Genomic DNA, 17,316 nt, shown 5'->3' with positions numbered 1-17,316 from the left:
GTGATACCCAATAGTTCACTTACCTGAATTGTTGAATCACCAAGACTTTCTTCTCTACATGGCCCTGTTTTGGAAATAAGATTCCTTCCACAAGTACCCCCCCTTCTTTTCTTCTGCTCCCTTATTTTGAAAAAATCCCACAACCAAGTCTTTTCTAAAATGGGGACATATATAAATAACCGCTCACATATAATAAAATACGCAAGTCTCATTTGTGCTCACTTGACAAACAACTTGGAACAGCTGTGCACTGTGGGAGATCTATTAACCTATATTGATATAACTGATGTACTCCTTCTCTGTGCTTTAGAATCTGCATTATGAGTACCTATTAATGATTTTTCAGGGTATTTCAGATACCTGTTTACCTATTTCCCCAACTGCCTGTGGGGAAAGGGGAGGGTCATGCCCACCCAAAACTGGGTGTCTGGTCTCGCTCCTGATTACAATCATACAGGCCCAGAAAACAACCAGTATTTTGAAACAAAAAATGAAACAAGAAGAAAAATTTTATAAGGCATTGGTAGGAAAGCAAAGAGAAGCAGAAAAGTCCATCATAAATTTATCTTCCATTTATAAAACATAGTATTCATACAATCCTACTAGCCAGAGTACTATTTCAGGCCACACAGCTATAATGTTGTTTTAAGCACAAACTGAAAACTATATCACAAGTTGTGCCATAGCAAAAGTTCTCTAATCAAACGAGAATAACCTACCTATGGCTTGGTTCTAAATTCTTAAAATGTTTCCTGTTTAAACTCTATCTTATACAACGGTCATTTGCATAAATGCTCAAGATTATTACCTGGGGAGATTTTCTGTGAGCCATCAGATTCTGCCTCTGAATTCTGGGGAGACAGCACTGGAGTTTTTACCAGGGCTGGTTCTTTCAAAGAAGGTGGGGGAGAGTGAAGAGGCGTGGGCTGTGGGGTAACCACTGGAGTATGGATGACAGTAGCCTGAAAGTAGAAAGCAAAAGAAACAAAGTTGAAATAGTTGAAAAACACAAATATCATGTGCCTGAAGCTAGAATCTGAAGAATTATGTATGCATTCAAAAATATGCTCATCTCATTTATTTATTCTTAGATTTAAATATACCTCTTTTCTAAAAAGGCCTGAGGTAGATTACAAATATACAACAGAAAACACAAACAGTAAATACATAAAACGGATTAAAATAAATTTAACATAAACTACAAATACATTTTGTGGTCTACAGCTATGACATTATGAATGGAAAATCAGAAAAACAAAAATAAATTATCTTTCATATCATTTCATGTTGTAAAAAAGAGAAATTGTGGCTGTGTTGAGATAGGCAGTGCATCAGATAAAGTTGGAATATGAATATTCAAATTGAGTTGAGGTAAGATCTAGAGAAGTGTCTGTTGCATAAGGGTGGGAAGGAAGTTTAATGGTCCTCTATTTTCTTTTTGTTTTTACATGTCTTTATGAATTTTATGACTGAAAACTGCAATAGGAAGTTAGTAAACTGGGATTGCAGTATATAAAATATAAACAAAATATAGTAAAAGGCTAAAATCTCCCCTCACACCAAAACTAATAGTAAACATTTCTATGGTACTATAAGCATTGTTTGAATCTAATTTGAAAGTAAAGCACTGTATAAAGTGAAATTATCTAATTTTGAGTTAGAAAAGGCACTAAAGCAATATTGTCATCTAAAAAACCCATGCCATTACCTGCACATTTGGTACACTTTCAGGAACTCTTGGTGCTGGAACTCCTTTCTGTACCTCCCTCTCACCCAGCAGGATTGCAATAGTTTCAGCAAGGGCTTCATTGACATAACGACGAATCAAGTCAGAATCCACGGGTACACCAGCAGAGACAAATAACTGCAAACCTCCACCACCTGCTGTTTCCACTGGAAAGGAAGGCAGACTGTACTGAGAGCCAGATGCACTAAACTTTAACGACCCTTTTACAACCCTTTAACGAACAAGTTTTAAACCGTGACATGCATTAAAGGCCTTTTTCCGACGACGGTAGCAGCTAACGAAAATGGAATGCAGATAAGCAAATTGTGTAGAAACCCTATTAAAATGAGATGCACTAAAGTTTTCCGCCTGCCCTAACGCTGGAAAACTACCGGAAAGCTAACGAGAGGTCTGTACCTCTCGTTGGGGCTGCCCGGCTAAAAACTTAAATGTAAAAAACAAACAAACAAAAAAAATTGCGCAAAAAACGGACGTCAGGAGCGTTCTTTATTGACGCCCGAGGTTCCTGCTGCTCCCCACTCCCCCTGCATTTAAAAAAAAAGGAAGAAAAAAAAGGATCGGGAGGGGGCAAAGGTGCTCGTCAGGAGTGTCCTTTATGGACGGCCTTGCCCCCCCCCCCCCCGCCCGGCGTCGCCGCTGCTCCCCGCTTCCCCCTGCATTAAATAAAAAATCAAAACAAAAATCCAAACTTTAGCAGCCCCGGCCCCCCTCCCTTCCTTTCTCTCTACTCTTTCTCCCACAGCTCCGCCTCCCGCCATCCTCTGCCCCTGTGCCCCCTGAGGTCGTCGCCGCCGCTCCCCCCCCCCCCCGCCTTACCGGGCCCGCGCAGCGCCTCTCACCTCTGTGTGAAGACGCTGCACAGGCAAGAACAGCTGATGCCTCTTCGCCGAGTCTTCGCGTCTCTCTCCTCCTGGGCCCGCCCCCTTACTTACGTCAGACGGGGGCGGGCCCAGGAGGAAAGGAAAGACGCGAAGACTCGGCGAAGAGGCATCAGCTGTTCTTCTTGCCCGTGTAGCGCCTTCACATAGAGCTGAGAGGCACTGCGTGGGCCCGGTAAGGCGGAGAAGGGCGGGGCATGGGGGAGGCGGATGGCGGGAGGCGGAGCTGTGGGAGAAAGAGTAGGGAGAAAGGAAGAGAGGAAGGGAGGGGGGCCGGGGCTGCTAAAATTTTGATTTTTCATGCAGGGGGAAGTGGGGAGCAGCGGGGACCTCGGGCGGGGTGGTGAGGGGCAAGGCCGTCCATACAGGACGCTCCTGATGAGCGCCTTTGCCCCCTCCCGATCCTTTTTTTTTATTCTTTTATTTTAATGCAACGTGTTTGTGTTGGTTTTTTTTGTTGTTGTTTTGACGTTTGTGGCATGCGCAGAGCAGCCAGCATAACGCTTGGCTGCTCTGTGCATGCTTTAGGGGCCGATTACCGACGGGGATTACACCAGTTTAATGATTCTTTAATGCATTCTACTTTACAATACCGCACCGAACATGTGCGACTTGTTTTTTTTAGTGCATTCTTCGTTTTTTCAAATTCGTTAAGGACTTTTACGTTTTAGATTTTTTTACATTTGGTTGCTGCATCTCCCTGAGTACACAAAGCTCTAACCCTCCAAACTGGAGTCACATGCTCTATTCAACAATGACTAAAAAAAACTTCAGAAGCAGAAAGCTCAAATGGGAAGGCAAGTCACTTTATACTTACCAATGTCTGAGGCTGCACTTTCCTCACTTTCTGCTATGTCTGTATTGGGCAAGGTCTCTGGCTGGACGAGGTACATCCTGCTGATGATCTGTGCCATTATCTCTTGTTCTACCCTAAAACGAAAAAATGATTGTGATTAGGTTTTTCTTCACGGGTGTTAATTTGTTTTTACTTCATAAGAACATAAGTGTTGTCATACTGGGACAGACCGAAGGTCCATTAAGCCCAGCATCCTGTTTCCAACAGTGGCCAATCCAGGTTACAAGTACCTGGCAAGATTCCAAAACAGTACAATACAATTTTTGCTGCTTACCCTAGAAATAAGCAAGTGGATTTTCCCAAGTCCATCTTAATAATGGCTTATGGACTTCTCTTTTAGGAAGTTATCCAAACCCTTTTTTAAACCCTGCTAAGCTAACTGCTTTTACCACATTCTCTGACAACAAAATCCAGAGTTTAATTGCATGCTGAGTTAAGAAATATTTTCTCCAATTTGTTTTAAATTTACTACTTTGTAGCTTCACTGCGTGCCCTAACTACACAAATATCTCAGGTTAATGATTACATGACATTTCTTACTAAGGTTTCACTCAATATTATATAAATGACAGCCAGACTCAGCATACATGATATCATATGTGCTTAGTTTTTCTTAACCAACTCATCAGGGAAAAAAAGTGGCGCACAGATTCTGTCAGCTCTTTGCACAAGTTATTTCCAACATTTAAATGAAATATGAACCCTTATTTCTCACTGGATTTCGTTTAAGTTGTTCCAAACTGACGAGATGGATACAGACAGAAAAGATGGCCCCAGACTGTAGAGATTACTTACTCAGGACAATACAATCCACAAATATTTTTAGACTATATTTCATCTTGCTATATTTGCACTGAATACTCTGTTTAACTCTCTCCTAACTGCAGACTTACCAGTTAATCAACCGGTTCTCTAGTGTTTCTCTCCTTGTAATGATCCCATCCAAAATATCAGTCGTGGGCTGAGCAGCTGGCACAGTAGGGGGAAATGGAAGGCCACTGTATTGGGCTGACACTGGTTCGGACCACCCGTTTAGCTCCAGAACTGGTTCAGGTATTTCATCTTCCTTTTCTTGATCCTAGGGGCAGTAAAAGAAATAAAACTAGCTAACCTATGTCCTCAAAACATATGACAATGCTACAATGAAAACCACTTCTGTTTTGCATCTTGGATAAAGTTCAAGGATACTACCTATCACCATTCTTGTTGTGTCTGACACCATAATCCACTTGTGTGCTCTTCATCAATAACTAGCAATATTAATGATCAACAGATCATTTTACACCTCCTGTGATAATCTCTTGGAACAACTTCAAGTAGGGAAAAGTTTCACAAATGGCATCAGGATGACTTTTGCCCTGGACAAATGTATTAAAGCAACAATCCTTAAAGCAGCAAAACTTGAGTTTCAGCAAAGTCTTCCCCACCAAAGGTATGGGAGGATAGGCATACAGGAGGCCGTCCCCCCAATGCAGGAGGAAGGCATCCGACGCTAGTCTGCCGTGGGCCTGAAGTCTGGAACAGAATTGAGGGACCTTGTGATTGACTTGAGCGGCGAAGAGATCCACCAAGGGGGTGCCCCACACCTGAAAGATCTCGCGTACCACTTGGGAATTGAGTGACCACTCGTGAGGTTGCATGATCCTGCTCAATCTGTCAGCCAGACTGTTGTTTACGCCTGCCAGATATGTGGCTTGAAGAAACATGCCATTCCGGCGAGTCCAAAACCACATTCTGACGGCCTCCTGACACAGGGGGCGAGATCCGGTGCCCCCCTGCTTGTTGATGTAGTACATGGCAACCTGATTGTCCGACTGAATTTGAATAAGTTGATGGGACAGCCGATCTCTGAAGGCCTTTAGAGCGTTCCAATCCAGACCGCTCGTAACTCCAGGAGGTTGATCTGTAGACCTTGTTCCGGGAGGGACCAACTCCCTTGGGTGTGAAGCCCATCGACATGAGCTCCCCACCCCAGGAGAGACGCATCCGTCGTCAGCACCTTTTGTGGCCGAGGAATTTGGAAAGAACGTCCCAGAGTCAAATTGGACCGAATTGTCCACCAATGGAGGGACTGAAGAAAACTCATGGACAGCAGGATTATGTCCTCTAGGTCCCCAGCAGCTTGGTACCACTGGAACGCTAGGGTCCATCGAGCTGATCTCATGTGGAGGCGGGCCACGGGAGTCACATGCACTGTGGAGGCCATGTGGCCAAGCAACCTCAACATCTGCCGAGCTGTGATCTGCTGGGACGCTCGTACCCAGGAAACAAGGGACAGAAGGTTGTCGGCCCTCGCTTCCGGAAGGTAGGCACGAGCTGTCTGAGAATCCAGCAGAGCCCCTATGAATTCGAGTTTCTGAACAGGAAGAAGGTGGGACTTTGGATAATTTATCACAAACCCTAGTAGCTCCAGGAGTCGAATAGTCATCTGCATGGACTGTAGAGCTCCTGCCTCGGAGGTGTTCTTCACCAGCCAATCTTCGAGGTAAGGGAACACGTGCACTCCCAGTCTGCATAGAGACGCCGCTACTACAGCCAGGCACTTTGTGAACACCCTGGGCGCAAAGGCGACACCAAAGGGTAGCACACAATACTGAAAGTGCCGCGTTCCCAGACGGAATCGAAGATACTGTCTGTGGGCTAGCAGTATCAGGATATGAGTGTAAGCATCCTTTAAGTCCAGAGAGCATAGCCAATCGTTTTCCTGAATCATGGGAAGAAGGGTGCCCAGGGAAAGCATCCTGAACTTTTCTCGGACCAGATATTTGTTCAGGGCCCTTAGGTGTAGGATGGGACGCATACCCCCTGTTTTCTTTTCCACAAGGAAGTACCTGGAATAGAATCCCAGCCCTTCTTGCCCGGGTTGCACGGGCTCGACCGCACTGGCGCTGAGAAGGGCGAAGAGTTCCTCTGCAAGTACCTGCTTGTGCTGGAAGCTGAAGGATTGAGCTCCCGGTGGGCAATTTGGAGGCTTGGAAACCAAATTGAGGGAATATCCTAACCGGACTATTTGAAGAACCCACTGGTCGGAGGTTATGAGAGGCCACCTTTGGTGAAAAAATTTTAACCTCCCCCTGAACGGCTATGCTCTGCTGGAGCCAGTCAAAAGCCCGTCCCTTGCGTTTGCTGGGAAGCCGCAGGGGCCTGCTGAGTCGCACGCTGTTGACAAGAACGAGAGCGCTGGGGCTTGGCCTGGGCAGCAGGCTGGCGAGAGGGAGGATTGTACCTACGTCTATTAGAAGAATAGGTAACAGTCTTTCTTCCGCCATAAAAACGTCTACCAGTTGAGGTAGATGCTGAAGGCGCACGGCGGGAGAATTTGTCGAATGCGGTGTCCCGCTGGTGGAGCTGCTCTACCACCTGTTCGACCTTTTCACCAAAAATATTATCCCCCCGGCAAGGAGAATTCGCAATCCGCTGCTGAATCCTATTTTCCAGGTCGGAGGCACGCAGCCATGCGAGTCTGCGCATCACCACAACTTGAGCAGCAGCCCTGGACACGACATCAAAAGTATCGTAAACACCCTTGGCCAGGAATTTACGACACACCTTCAGCTGCCTGACCACCTGCTGAAAAGGCTTGGCTTGCTCAGAAGGGAGCTTATCCACCAAGTCCGCCAACTGCCACACATTGTTCCGCATATGAATGCTCGTGTAGAATTGGTAAAACTGGATTTTGGCTACGAGCATGGAGGAATGGTAGGCCTTCCTCCCAAAAGAATCCAAGGATTTAGAGTCTCTGCCCGGGGGCGCCGAAGCATACTCTCTAGAACTCTTGATCTTCTTAAGGGCCAGATCCACAACCCCAGAGTCGTGAGGCAACTGAATCCGCATCAACTCAGGGTCTCCATGGATCCGATACTGGGACTCGATCTTCTTGGGAATGTGGGGATTAGTTAGCGACTTCGCCCGGTTCTCCAGCAGTGTCTTCTTGAAGACATGATGCATAGGAGGCAGTACCGGGCTGTCCAGGGTAGAGCACATTGACACCTCCTGAATGGAGGGTGAGCAGTCCTCCCGGCGTCAATGCCTAGTGGGTGACCCAGGGCTCTCGGTATGACGGGAAGGTGACTGGTGCCAATGCTTCTTTGCCTTCACACGAAGCACGTCACCGGAACCTCCTGGTACCAACGAGGAGGACGTCGAATCCAAGCGCCTCTTCCTCGGGGCCGGGTCCGAAGAAGGTCGATCCCGGGGCGGCTGTACCACAGGAGCCCTCGAGGCAGGGGGAGACCTACCCGAGGGCTCACCGCCACCAGCAGGGGAATGGACAGCCCTCACCTGCACTCCGGACGAAGAGGCACCCTCTGACGACATCAGTACCAACGATGATCTCGGTACCGTAGACGCTGGAGCACCGGTCTGCTTGTCCTCAGAGAATTATTATTATACTTCACATGCTGGAAAATTCACCATTTTGCCACACCTCCTCTCTCTTCTTTCACGCCATCCTCTTCTCTTCCCCCCTCCCTCAATTCATGTGTAGTCCCTCCTCTCTCTTGTCTTCCCAGCAATCCATATAGATCATTTCTCCCCTCTCTTCCCTTTTCCTCCCCTCCATCCATGCAAATCATTTTCTCCCTCTTATCTTCCTTCTCCATTCATATGCAGTCCCTCCTTCCTCTGCTCTACACCCAGATGAAGTCTTTCATCCCTCTGCTCTTCACCTACACCCAGGTGTGCAGCATCTCCGTTCCCTTCCTTCCATCTTTATGCAGCATTTCCTCTCTCCATTCATGTCCAGCATCTCCCCTCTATCTTTCTTCCGTCCCCTACTTCCAGCATTTCTCCTTCTCTTTTCTCTGCCACCCCAATGTCCAGCATAGCTCTCGCTCTCTCTCTCCCCCTGCTCCCTCCCCACAAGCCAGCATCTCTCCCTATCTCCTTCACCCTGTGTTTATCCAACTACTTGTGTGTCTTCACCAACAGCAATTAGGCCAGGCTGTCCATCCAGTCCAAGGGACCTTCCTTCTGCTGTGTCCTGCTCATGCAGCAATTCGAAAGTCCAGCAGAAGGAAGGTTCCTAGGGCTAGCGTGACAGCCTGGCTTTTAAATCACTGCCAGTGAAGACACACATATGGCTATGACTGCAGGGTGGACAGGGAGGTAGAGAGAGATGCTGGACCTTTGGGAGGGGGGGAAGGAAGAAAGAAAAGAGAGAAAACGGCCCAGCATTATAAGCAAGACTTTCCATGGCAAAAAACAAAACAAAACAAAAAAACAACAAAATGAGAGCAGGGGCATTGCAACAGAAGACTGCTTTAAAGGAAAGCAGAAAACATTTCTCTGACTGAAGGCTAACAAAGGAATAGATATGGATACTGATATAGGACAGAGACATGCTTTCCAGGAAGCACAGTGCTCTGACCCAGAAGCCCTGAGGCAGAGAGCTGGTCAACCAACCAGTGAGACTTATAAAGATCATATCCTATGGAAAGGGGGCTTGCTGTACAGAGAGACTGACCTTGCTGATCCTAACAGACCCTGGACAGCAAGCAAGCAGCTTATAGTACCCAGGGAATACAGAGAACTCCTCCTACAGATTGCACATGATATTCCACTAGCAGGACATCACAGGGTGAAACACACATACACACTAGACTGACACAGAACTTCTATTGGCTGGGAGAATCTTGAGCCGTAGCTATTACCAAACCTGTGCTGCCTGCCAAAGAGTGGGTAAGACCCAAGATCACCCCCGAGCTCCCCTGAAACCTTTACCCATTATCAGTGAGCCATTTGAGAGAACAGTTATGGATATAGTGGGGCCTCTAACTGTCCCTAGCTGGACTGGGAAAAGGTATATATTGACAGTGGTGGACTTTGCTACCAGATAGCCTGAAGCGGTAGCCTTATCATCCACAGAATCAGAGAAAATTGCCACTGCCCTGCTAGAAATATTTTCCCGGGAAGGATATCCACAAGGAATACTCTCAGAAAAAGGAACACAATATATGTCTGAGCTGATCCAGAATCTGTGGGCACACTGTGGAGAGAAATCTGTACATACCACACCATATCATCCTGAAACTAATGGATTGGTGGAGAGATTTAATGGGACATTAAAGCATATGTTAAAAGACTTTTGTAGAAACAGGGGACTGGGAGAAATACTTGCCCTACCTACTGTTTGCATACAGAGAAGTACCTCAGAAGTCTACAGGGTTCTCCCAATTTGAGTTGCTTTATGGCCAGAGGGCCCCTTGACCTAATAAAAGAACATTGAGAGGGGAAAGTTGATACCCCTGACACCCCTGTAATAGACTATGTAGTTAGTATGTGGCAGAGATTAGAAGAACTTGTAGGTTTTGTCAGAGATAACTTGCAGGCAGCCCAGACTAAGCAAAAGACCTGGTATGATTGTAAGGCCCGAAATAGAGTGTTTTATGAGGACCAACACTTGTTTTAGTCCCAGTTTGTCAGAATAAACTTCAAGCTAATTGGGAGGGACCTTACAAGGTCATAAGGTGCCTGAATGATATGAACTATGTTATATCTAAGGACTCTCAAGACAGAAAGCAGACTACCTTTCATGTAAATATGTTAAAGGGGCTCTGATTTTTGTGGTATAGTGAACTATAGATTTGTCTAACAGGGTTTTTGGGGGTTTTTTTAATCACGTTCAGAACTATTCCATTTGGAGCCCAGAAAGATAGCTGTTATAAGCAGGTAGGGCATGTTCTCAGATCTGGCTTAAAAGAATTCCTTAGTGCTGTCAAATTTGAGAGCCTGTCTCTTAATATTTCAGAAATCTATACCATACCATGTAATTTATCTATTGGGATTTACTAATAATGATTAATGAGTCAGATCAAAACTCAGAGACATGCAAACAATTTCCTTCATATACAAATCAGCTGTATTATCTAGATTGAGCTTTCCCACTTAATGCTGTTATTTGGACACCACCTCTTCTCTAAGCTTGGTGGATTTCCACATGCAAGATCAATTAGAAGATACTGAGAACTTCTATAACAATCCGCCAACACTGCTCTCATTTGTAGGCAGACTGCAGAATCTGTTCGTGTTTACTGAAAACATGCAGCTATTTTCCATCTCTAATTTTCAACATAAAAAGTAACAAATCAAAAGCACACATGGAAAACTTTCTGTCAGACCACAGGATTAAACTCATATTTCCTAATGTTATTTTATGACATTTCTTCAGGCACAGAGTGAAAACGCTATCAGAAAACAGCATTGTTTTTGATACTTTTCAGCGTTTCTGTCACCCCTGAGCATTCTATGGTGCTAGAATACTTGTGCTTCTTTTGTACATATACTTTGTGGGTCAAATGTGTACAGCTTAGTACATTTCCTCCTATTTGTTTTAAAAGTATTTCCATGTAATTCATTGAGTATCCTCTGAAAGAGTGAAAAAATTGATTCACTTTTACTCATTCTACACCACTCAGGAATTTTGAAGACCTCAATTATATCCCCCCTCAGCCGTCTCTTTTCCAAGCTGAAGAGACCTAACCTCTCTAGCTTTCCTACATATGGAAGGAGTTCTGTCCACTTTAACCTTTTGGTAGCTCTTCTTTGAATCTTTTCTAATTCTACTATATCTTTTTTTTTTGATACAGTGACCAGAATTGAACGCAATACTCAATACCATGGAGCAATACAGAGGCATTATAATATTCTTGGTTTTATTTACCATCCCTTTCCTAATAATTCCTAGCATCTTATTTGCTTTTTTGGCTGCTGCTGTCACCACCACACATTGCAAATCAAAAGAAAAAAAGCAGATCAAAAAAGACAAAAAAATAGAACAGGAGGGTAACAGAAGAAGTGGTTTATTACAAGTTACCCGACGTGGCCACGTTTCGCCCTCAGGCTGCGTCAGGGGTAAAAAAACTACAAAATAAAAATACATAATGAGTAAAACATAAACTTCACCATTGTATATTTGATAATAAAACATATCTAAAAACACTATCACATCATATAAAATAAAAACAGATCAAATCTAAAAACATAATACAATAAAATATAACATCAAATCAATATCAGTTAAAAACATTCAGATTAAATATGCATGCAATAAAATAATAATTTTAATACAAGACATGATATCAACACAAAATATAATAATATCAACACTAAATGTATATCAATAGAACTGCATCATCATCAGGATACATGTGATTGTCATAGAACAGTATGATGTTTTTAGGTACTTTGTATCAATTTCTATTGATTTGAGTTGCTATCTATTAGAACATGGAAACCCACTGATTCTCACTTTTTAACAAAGTGAATATTAATTTTAATATTTTTAGATCATTGAATGTGCTTAAAAGACGGCAATTGAGGCCAAGCATTGTGAGATTTTATTTATTTATTTTATTTTGTATTTTTAGGTGGTTGTAGGACTACTTTTAGGGGCTCACTTTGCTTTTTACCCCTATTAGGTAGGTGATATTTAGTATGTATGGTCATTTAGTTATTTTAGTGTTGTATATCTCCACCTATCTGTCCGATGCAGTTCTATTGATATACATTTAGTGTTGATATTATTATATTTTGTGTTGATATCATGTCTTGTATTAAAATTATTATTTTATTGCATGCATATTTAATCTGAATGTTTTTAACTGATATTGATTTGATGTTATATTTTATTGTATTATGTTTTTAGATTTGATCTGTTTTTATTTTATATGATGTGATAGTGTTTTTAGATATGTTTTATTATCAAATATACAATGGTGAAGTTTATGTTTTACTCATTATGTATTTTTATTTTGTAGTTTTTTTACCCCTGACGCAGCCTGAGGGCGAAACGTGGCCACGTCGGGTAACTTGTAATAAACCACTTCTTCTGTTACCCTCCTGTTCTATTTTTTTGTCTCTTTTGATCTGCTTTTTTTCTTTTGATTTGCCATTTCTGTGGCAGATCTTTGCCTTTTTTTGTTTCTGTCGACCACCACACATTGGGCAGATTTCAGCATATTGTCTACAATGACACCTAGATCTTTTTCTTGAGTGCTGACTTGTCATTCCAATTTCCATATCATTTATAAATATGTTAAACAGCACCAGTCCCAGTACAGATCAATGTGGCACTCCATTATTCACCCTCCTCCATTGAGAAAAATTACCATTTAACCCTACCCTCAGTTTTCTGTCCAAAAACCAATTCCTAATCCACAGAAGGACATTGCCTCCTATCCCATGACTTTAATTTTCTTAGGAATCTCTCATGAGGAACTTTGTCAAAGCTTTCTGAAAATCTAGATACAATACATTTCTTTATAACATGTATATCCCACGTAATCCCAAACAGAAAAACATTTGATAACCATTTCAGTTACATAGAACGTATAGTATCAATTATACAGATAATCATCAACTGGCTCACCTTTAAAAATGTTCTGGTATAGTGCAGAACTCAAACTTCAGACCACTCAAAACACGGCAGCTAGGCTTATCTTCGGAAAAATGCGATTTGAAAGCGCAAAACCCCTCCGCGAAAAACTACACTGGCTCCCAATCAAAGAACGCATTGCTTTCAAAATCTGCACTCTGGTTCACAAACTTATCTACGGTGAAGCCCCAGGATACATGACAGACCTGATAGACCTACCAACTAGAAACACATCCGAATCAACACGAACGTACCTAAATCTGCACTACCCAAGATGCAAAGGACTCAAATACAAATCAACTTACGCATCCAGCTTCTCCTACATAAGTACATAACTGTGGAATACATTACCAAAAGCCTTGAAAACTACGTACAACCACCTAAACATCCGGTAAAAACTAAAAACTAACCTGTTTAAAAAGGCATACCCTACCAATCCAACATAAATGCCTGATCTCTGCAACACAACAAAACTAAAGTACGTAGTGGACATAACACAACTCTTCCGTTATACGATTCTCTAATGTGGCTGTACCACATGAACTTTATCTTACCACAACATCACTTTGTATTTGTTTACACCGGAGTCTGCAAACGCCTCTCCGGTACTATGTAAGCCACATTGAGCATACAAATAGGTGGGAAAATGTGGGATACAAATGTAACAAATAAATAAACTCACGGTTCATGCAATAATGGCAAGTTTTCCAGGTCTTGAGACAGCAATAAATCCTAATAAATAAATAAAGCATCCTCACCACATCACAACTACCATGTTTGACTGTCGGTATGATGTTTTTACTGCAGAATGCTGTATTTGCTTTACACTAGATATAAGGGGACCTGTACTGTCCAAAGAGTTCTACTTTTGATTCATCTGTCCATAGAACATTATCCTAAAAGACTTGGCAATCATTTAGGGGTGACTTTTTTTTTTTTAAGAGGTCATTAGTAAACAGTATATCAAAATAAAATAGCAACAAATGACACTGAACCTTAATGTCTGGCCAACATATAAACATTTCATAAAGACAAAAACTCCTTCCATACTGCATACAAAAAATAGTATCAATGTAACCCCTATTAAGATCAGATTTTTGTTTTTATGCCTCACATACCCTACACTATAGCCAGTTTTTCCAAGTTGGCTATGCGTGTGTTTGAGATGGTCCATGAAGTTTGATTGGTTTTCCAAGCTCCTGGGGGATTGTAGACTAAGATGCAGCACAACTGACTGTGTAGAGTTTGATCCTTGATTAAATAAGGCGATTTCTACTTGTGGTGTTATTGATTCTGCTGGGGTTTCAATTACAAAGAAGGATCTGTAGATCAATGCAATTCCCCCTCCTCTTTTCCCTTTTCTGGTCCAATATGGTATTTTATATACTGGTGGGCATAGGTCCAAGATAATTGGGTCTTCTTTGTCGTGAAGCCATGTTAGGCACAGGGTACATCTGGCACTGGTTTATTTAACAAATAAATCCCTCGGTCCCACAGGATCTGAAAACTTCCAGATGTGTTTTTGCAAATGTGAGACAAGCACCGATGTTACTCTTGGATCGCAGATGTTTCCACCTTGTTACTCTCCCATTAATTCCATTTTTGCCCAGTCTCCTCATAATGTGGAGTCAGAAACACTGACCTTAGCTGAGGCTAGAGAAGCTTGCAACTCTTTCCATGTTCTTCTGGAATGTTTTGTGACTTCCCAGATGAGTTGTCACTGCACCCTTGGAGTCATTTTGGCAGGCTGGTCATTTCTGGGAAGATTCATCATTATTCCAAGTCTTCTCCATTTGGAGACAATGGGTCTCATTGTGGTTCAGTGGAGTCCCAGAGCTTTATAAATGGCTTTGTAACCTTTTTTTCTCATCTGTTCTGGAATTCCCTTTGATCTTGACATAGCGTGTTTGAAGAAACTTGTAGTGACTACTTCATTATAATAGTATAGCTCAACATATAGTGAGGTTTAGATTCAACAGGGCTGGCTGCAATCAAGCCTGCCTGTATTCAATCAACTGAATCTACTTTGAGCCTGCAAATAGGTGGGAAAAGGTGAGATACAAATGTAACAAATAATTATCAATTAAATTCAGCCAATTGGTTGATTAACTAAGGGGACAGTTACTTTTTCATAATGGTATTGGTGTTGGATAATTTTGTTCCTTAAATACACGAAGTAATCATTTAAAAACTGTGTTGTATTTTCTCAGGTTCTCTGTCTAATTTTGTTCAAAGATCAGAAACCATTCAGTGTGACATATGCAACAATAGGGGAAATCAGGAAGGGGGAAATAACTTTTTCATATAACTGTTTAAATAGAGCAAACCCTCCAGGTCATTGTGACTGAAAGCCAGTACCAAGCGACCTAAAAGCTCCAAGAAGTACAAGGAAACTGCATGGCAAAGTCCTCTCTCCCAAAGAGATTTTCAGCAGTTGAACTGGTTTTAAAACAATTATGCACTGGGAGGTTCTTTTGGTTGGCACAGTCACTGTCAGCAAGGCCCTCCAGTGACATGAATAGTTTCACCTCATACATTAAAATACTGTATTTAAAATACATCCATACATCCACCTTACCAGGAAGAGAAGGGTGGAAGGGTGAGAGGAAGGGATAGGGATGCAGATGCGGGTTGGTGTTTGTGTTACACTACACATATTTTTGTTATTAACACCAAATTGTTATTATGAAAAAAAAAGAAAAGAAAGATATAGAGTTTTCAAAAATCCAATATTTATTGCTTCCTTTGCCCCATGCTGTACTTGGCTACATTCTTGGGAGCTCTGAAAATCTGCCCTATGAAATCTCCCACCCTCTACCTTTCTCACAACCTAAAGACTTGCGAAAACAGACAAGGAGTATATACCCTTTAGCAACACTCTTCAGCAGTTTACAGCCATGAGCTTTTCCCCATTTACTAGCTCTGATGTATCGCCAATGCAGAGGGAACCTAAGACCCTAAAATTGAAGCTGGGCACAGATTTCTACTTTTTTCATACTAGACTTCAGTATTTGTACTATATATTTGTAAAGTGCTATGTATAAAAGCTGACCAGTACTTCTGTACCATCAAAAAGTCAGAAAGCCCTTGCAATTTCATCATCATTAGCAAACTCAGACCACCAGAAATGCAGTAGTAGATAAAATATGAAACAATCTCCCCCCCACCCCAAAAAAAAATTCTTTGGTCAGAATGATTAGAATTCGACAGACATCGTTCATCCAGCCTGTAATAATGTGCTGACTTGAGGTTATATTAAAGAATTAGGGCAGCTTTGACCACATACTTTCTGTCCTCAATCAGGAATCACTGTTACCTGTGCAATATCAGTTACATCAATGAAGTTAGTCCCTGGAAATTCTGCATATTCCTCTTCAGGCTCAAAAGGTTCTGGAGTCTTAAAAACAAATTGAAAACTGATGTTAGTTTTTATTGAAAGCCTATTGCTGAGTGAAAAAAACATTACTTATATGCATTTGGCTGGCTGTCTCCCCGTCTTCTAACAGAGCACCATCCAATCATTAATTCCAGCAAAGGTGCCTTCTATGAATCTGGACCCTTCAATAATTCATCCCTATAAGAAGAGGTCACCAGACTGTTGTATTCCATCACACATCTTCCCAAAGCTTGAGCTCAACTCAGTAGAACACATCAAATGGCTGCCAGCCTCCCCAGTCACTGAATCTAAACCTACAGTGAGCAATGCTAACATAAAGCAACAAGGATGGCAGAAAACTGAACTGTAACTATCACTTTAGCAAAGCATTCTTGTGGTGTCAAAACTACAAGATGTCCTCAGATCCTTCAAGGTACTCAAGCTAGTTTGAGGGAAGTCTAACTTACACTGATATTTTCAAGGGACAGTTTTCAAACACTTTGCTTAAGTGCAAAGCCTGTAGGTATTTTGTATACTTGGACTGTGTACACATATTCAAAGGGAAAGTCAGCATGCACTTTCCATTTTAAAATTGCCAGTGAGTACAACTGGGCCTCAGATTTTCCATATGCATTGTAAGAAGGAAGAGGCTGTCCTACCCTGGGTAGGCCCCTAGAGGGCGTAGTTCCCCTAAAATGTCCAGGGAAAAGGGCTGGGTGAGTTGCTGAAGGGAGCCAGAAAGGGGAGGTATAGCTGGAGGTCGCTAGGACCGGGGCGAGTCCTGGAGGATAGCTGGAGGTCGCTAGGACCGGGGCGAGTCCTGGAGGATAGCTGGAGGTCGTTAGGACCGGGGAGAGTCCTGGGGATAGAAACAGGTGCAGCAGGTTATGGGCTGGGGCCTGTTTGGCTATTAACTACTTATACTCCTCCTGAGTTGTGAAGGGAGGGAGGAGAGCTGGCAGCTGAAGAAGGGGCTGGTAACTGAAGCAGAGGGATCCCCATGAGAAGTACTGGCTGAGCCCTATGGCCTGGTGGTGAAAAGACTGTGTCTAGAACAGTAAAGAGGTACTGTGTGTCCCAGATGAA

The 17,316-nt window shown here is 42.7% G+C and overlaps 1 protein-coding gene across 1 annotated transcript in view; it reads right to left on the bottom strand.

The window, feature by feature from the left end:
- The window catches only part of KIAA0586 (KIAA0586 ortholog), a 311,131-nt gene that overhangs the window by 161,651 nt on the left and 132,164 nt on the right, over window positions 1-17,316 (bottom strand). The window contains exons 18-22 of the mRNA XM_030214301.1: window positions 16,171-16,251; window positions 4,375-4,559; window positions 3,443-3,555; window positions 1,709-1,893; window positions 809-962 (exon numbers count right to left, since the gene is read on the bottom strand). Coding sequence (XP_030070161.1) covers window positions 809-962; window positions 1,709-1,893; window positions 3,443-3,555; window positions 4,375-4,559; window positions 16,171-16,251 — 718 coding nt within the window. The remainder of the gene's footprint in view (window positions 1-808; window positions 963-1,708; window positions 1,894-3,442; window positions 3,556-4,374; window positions 4,560-16,170; window positions 16,252-17,316) is intronic.

The sequence above is a fragment of the Microcaecilia unicolor genome, chromosome 9 (genome assembly GCF_901765095.1).
Source record: "Microcaecilia unicolor chromosome 9, aMicUni1.1, whole genome shotgun sequence".
NCBI lineage: Eukaryota > Metazoa > Chordata > Amphibia > Gymnophiona > Siphonopidae > Microcaecilia > Microcaecilia unicolor.
Note: the sequence above shows the minus strand (reverse complement) of the source record. Positions and strands in the feature narration are given on the sequence as shown.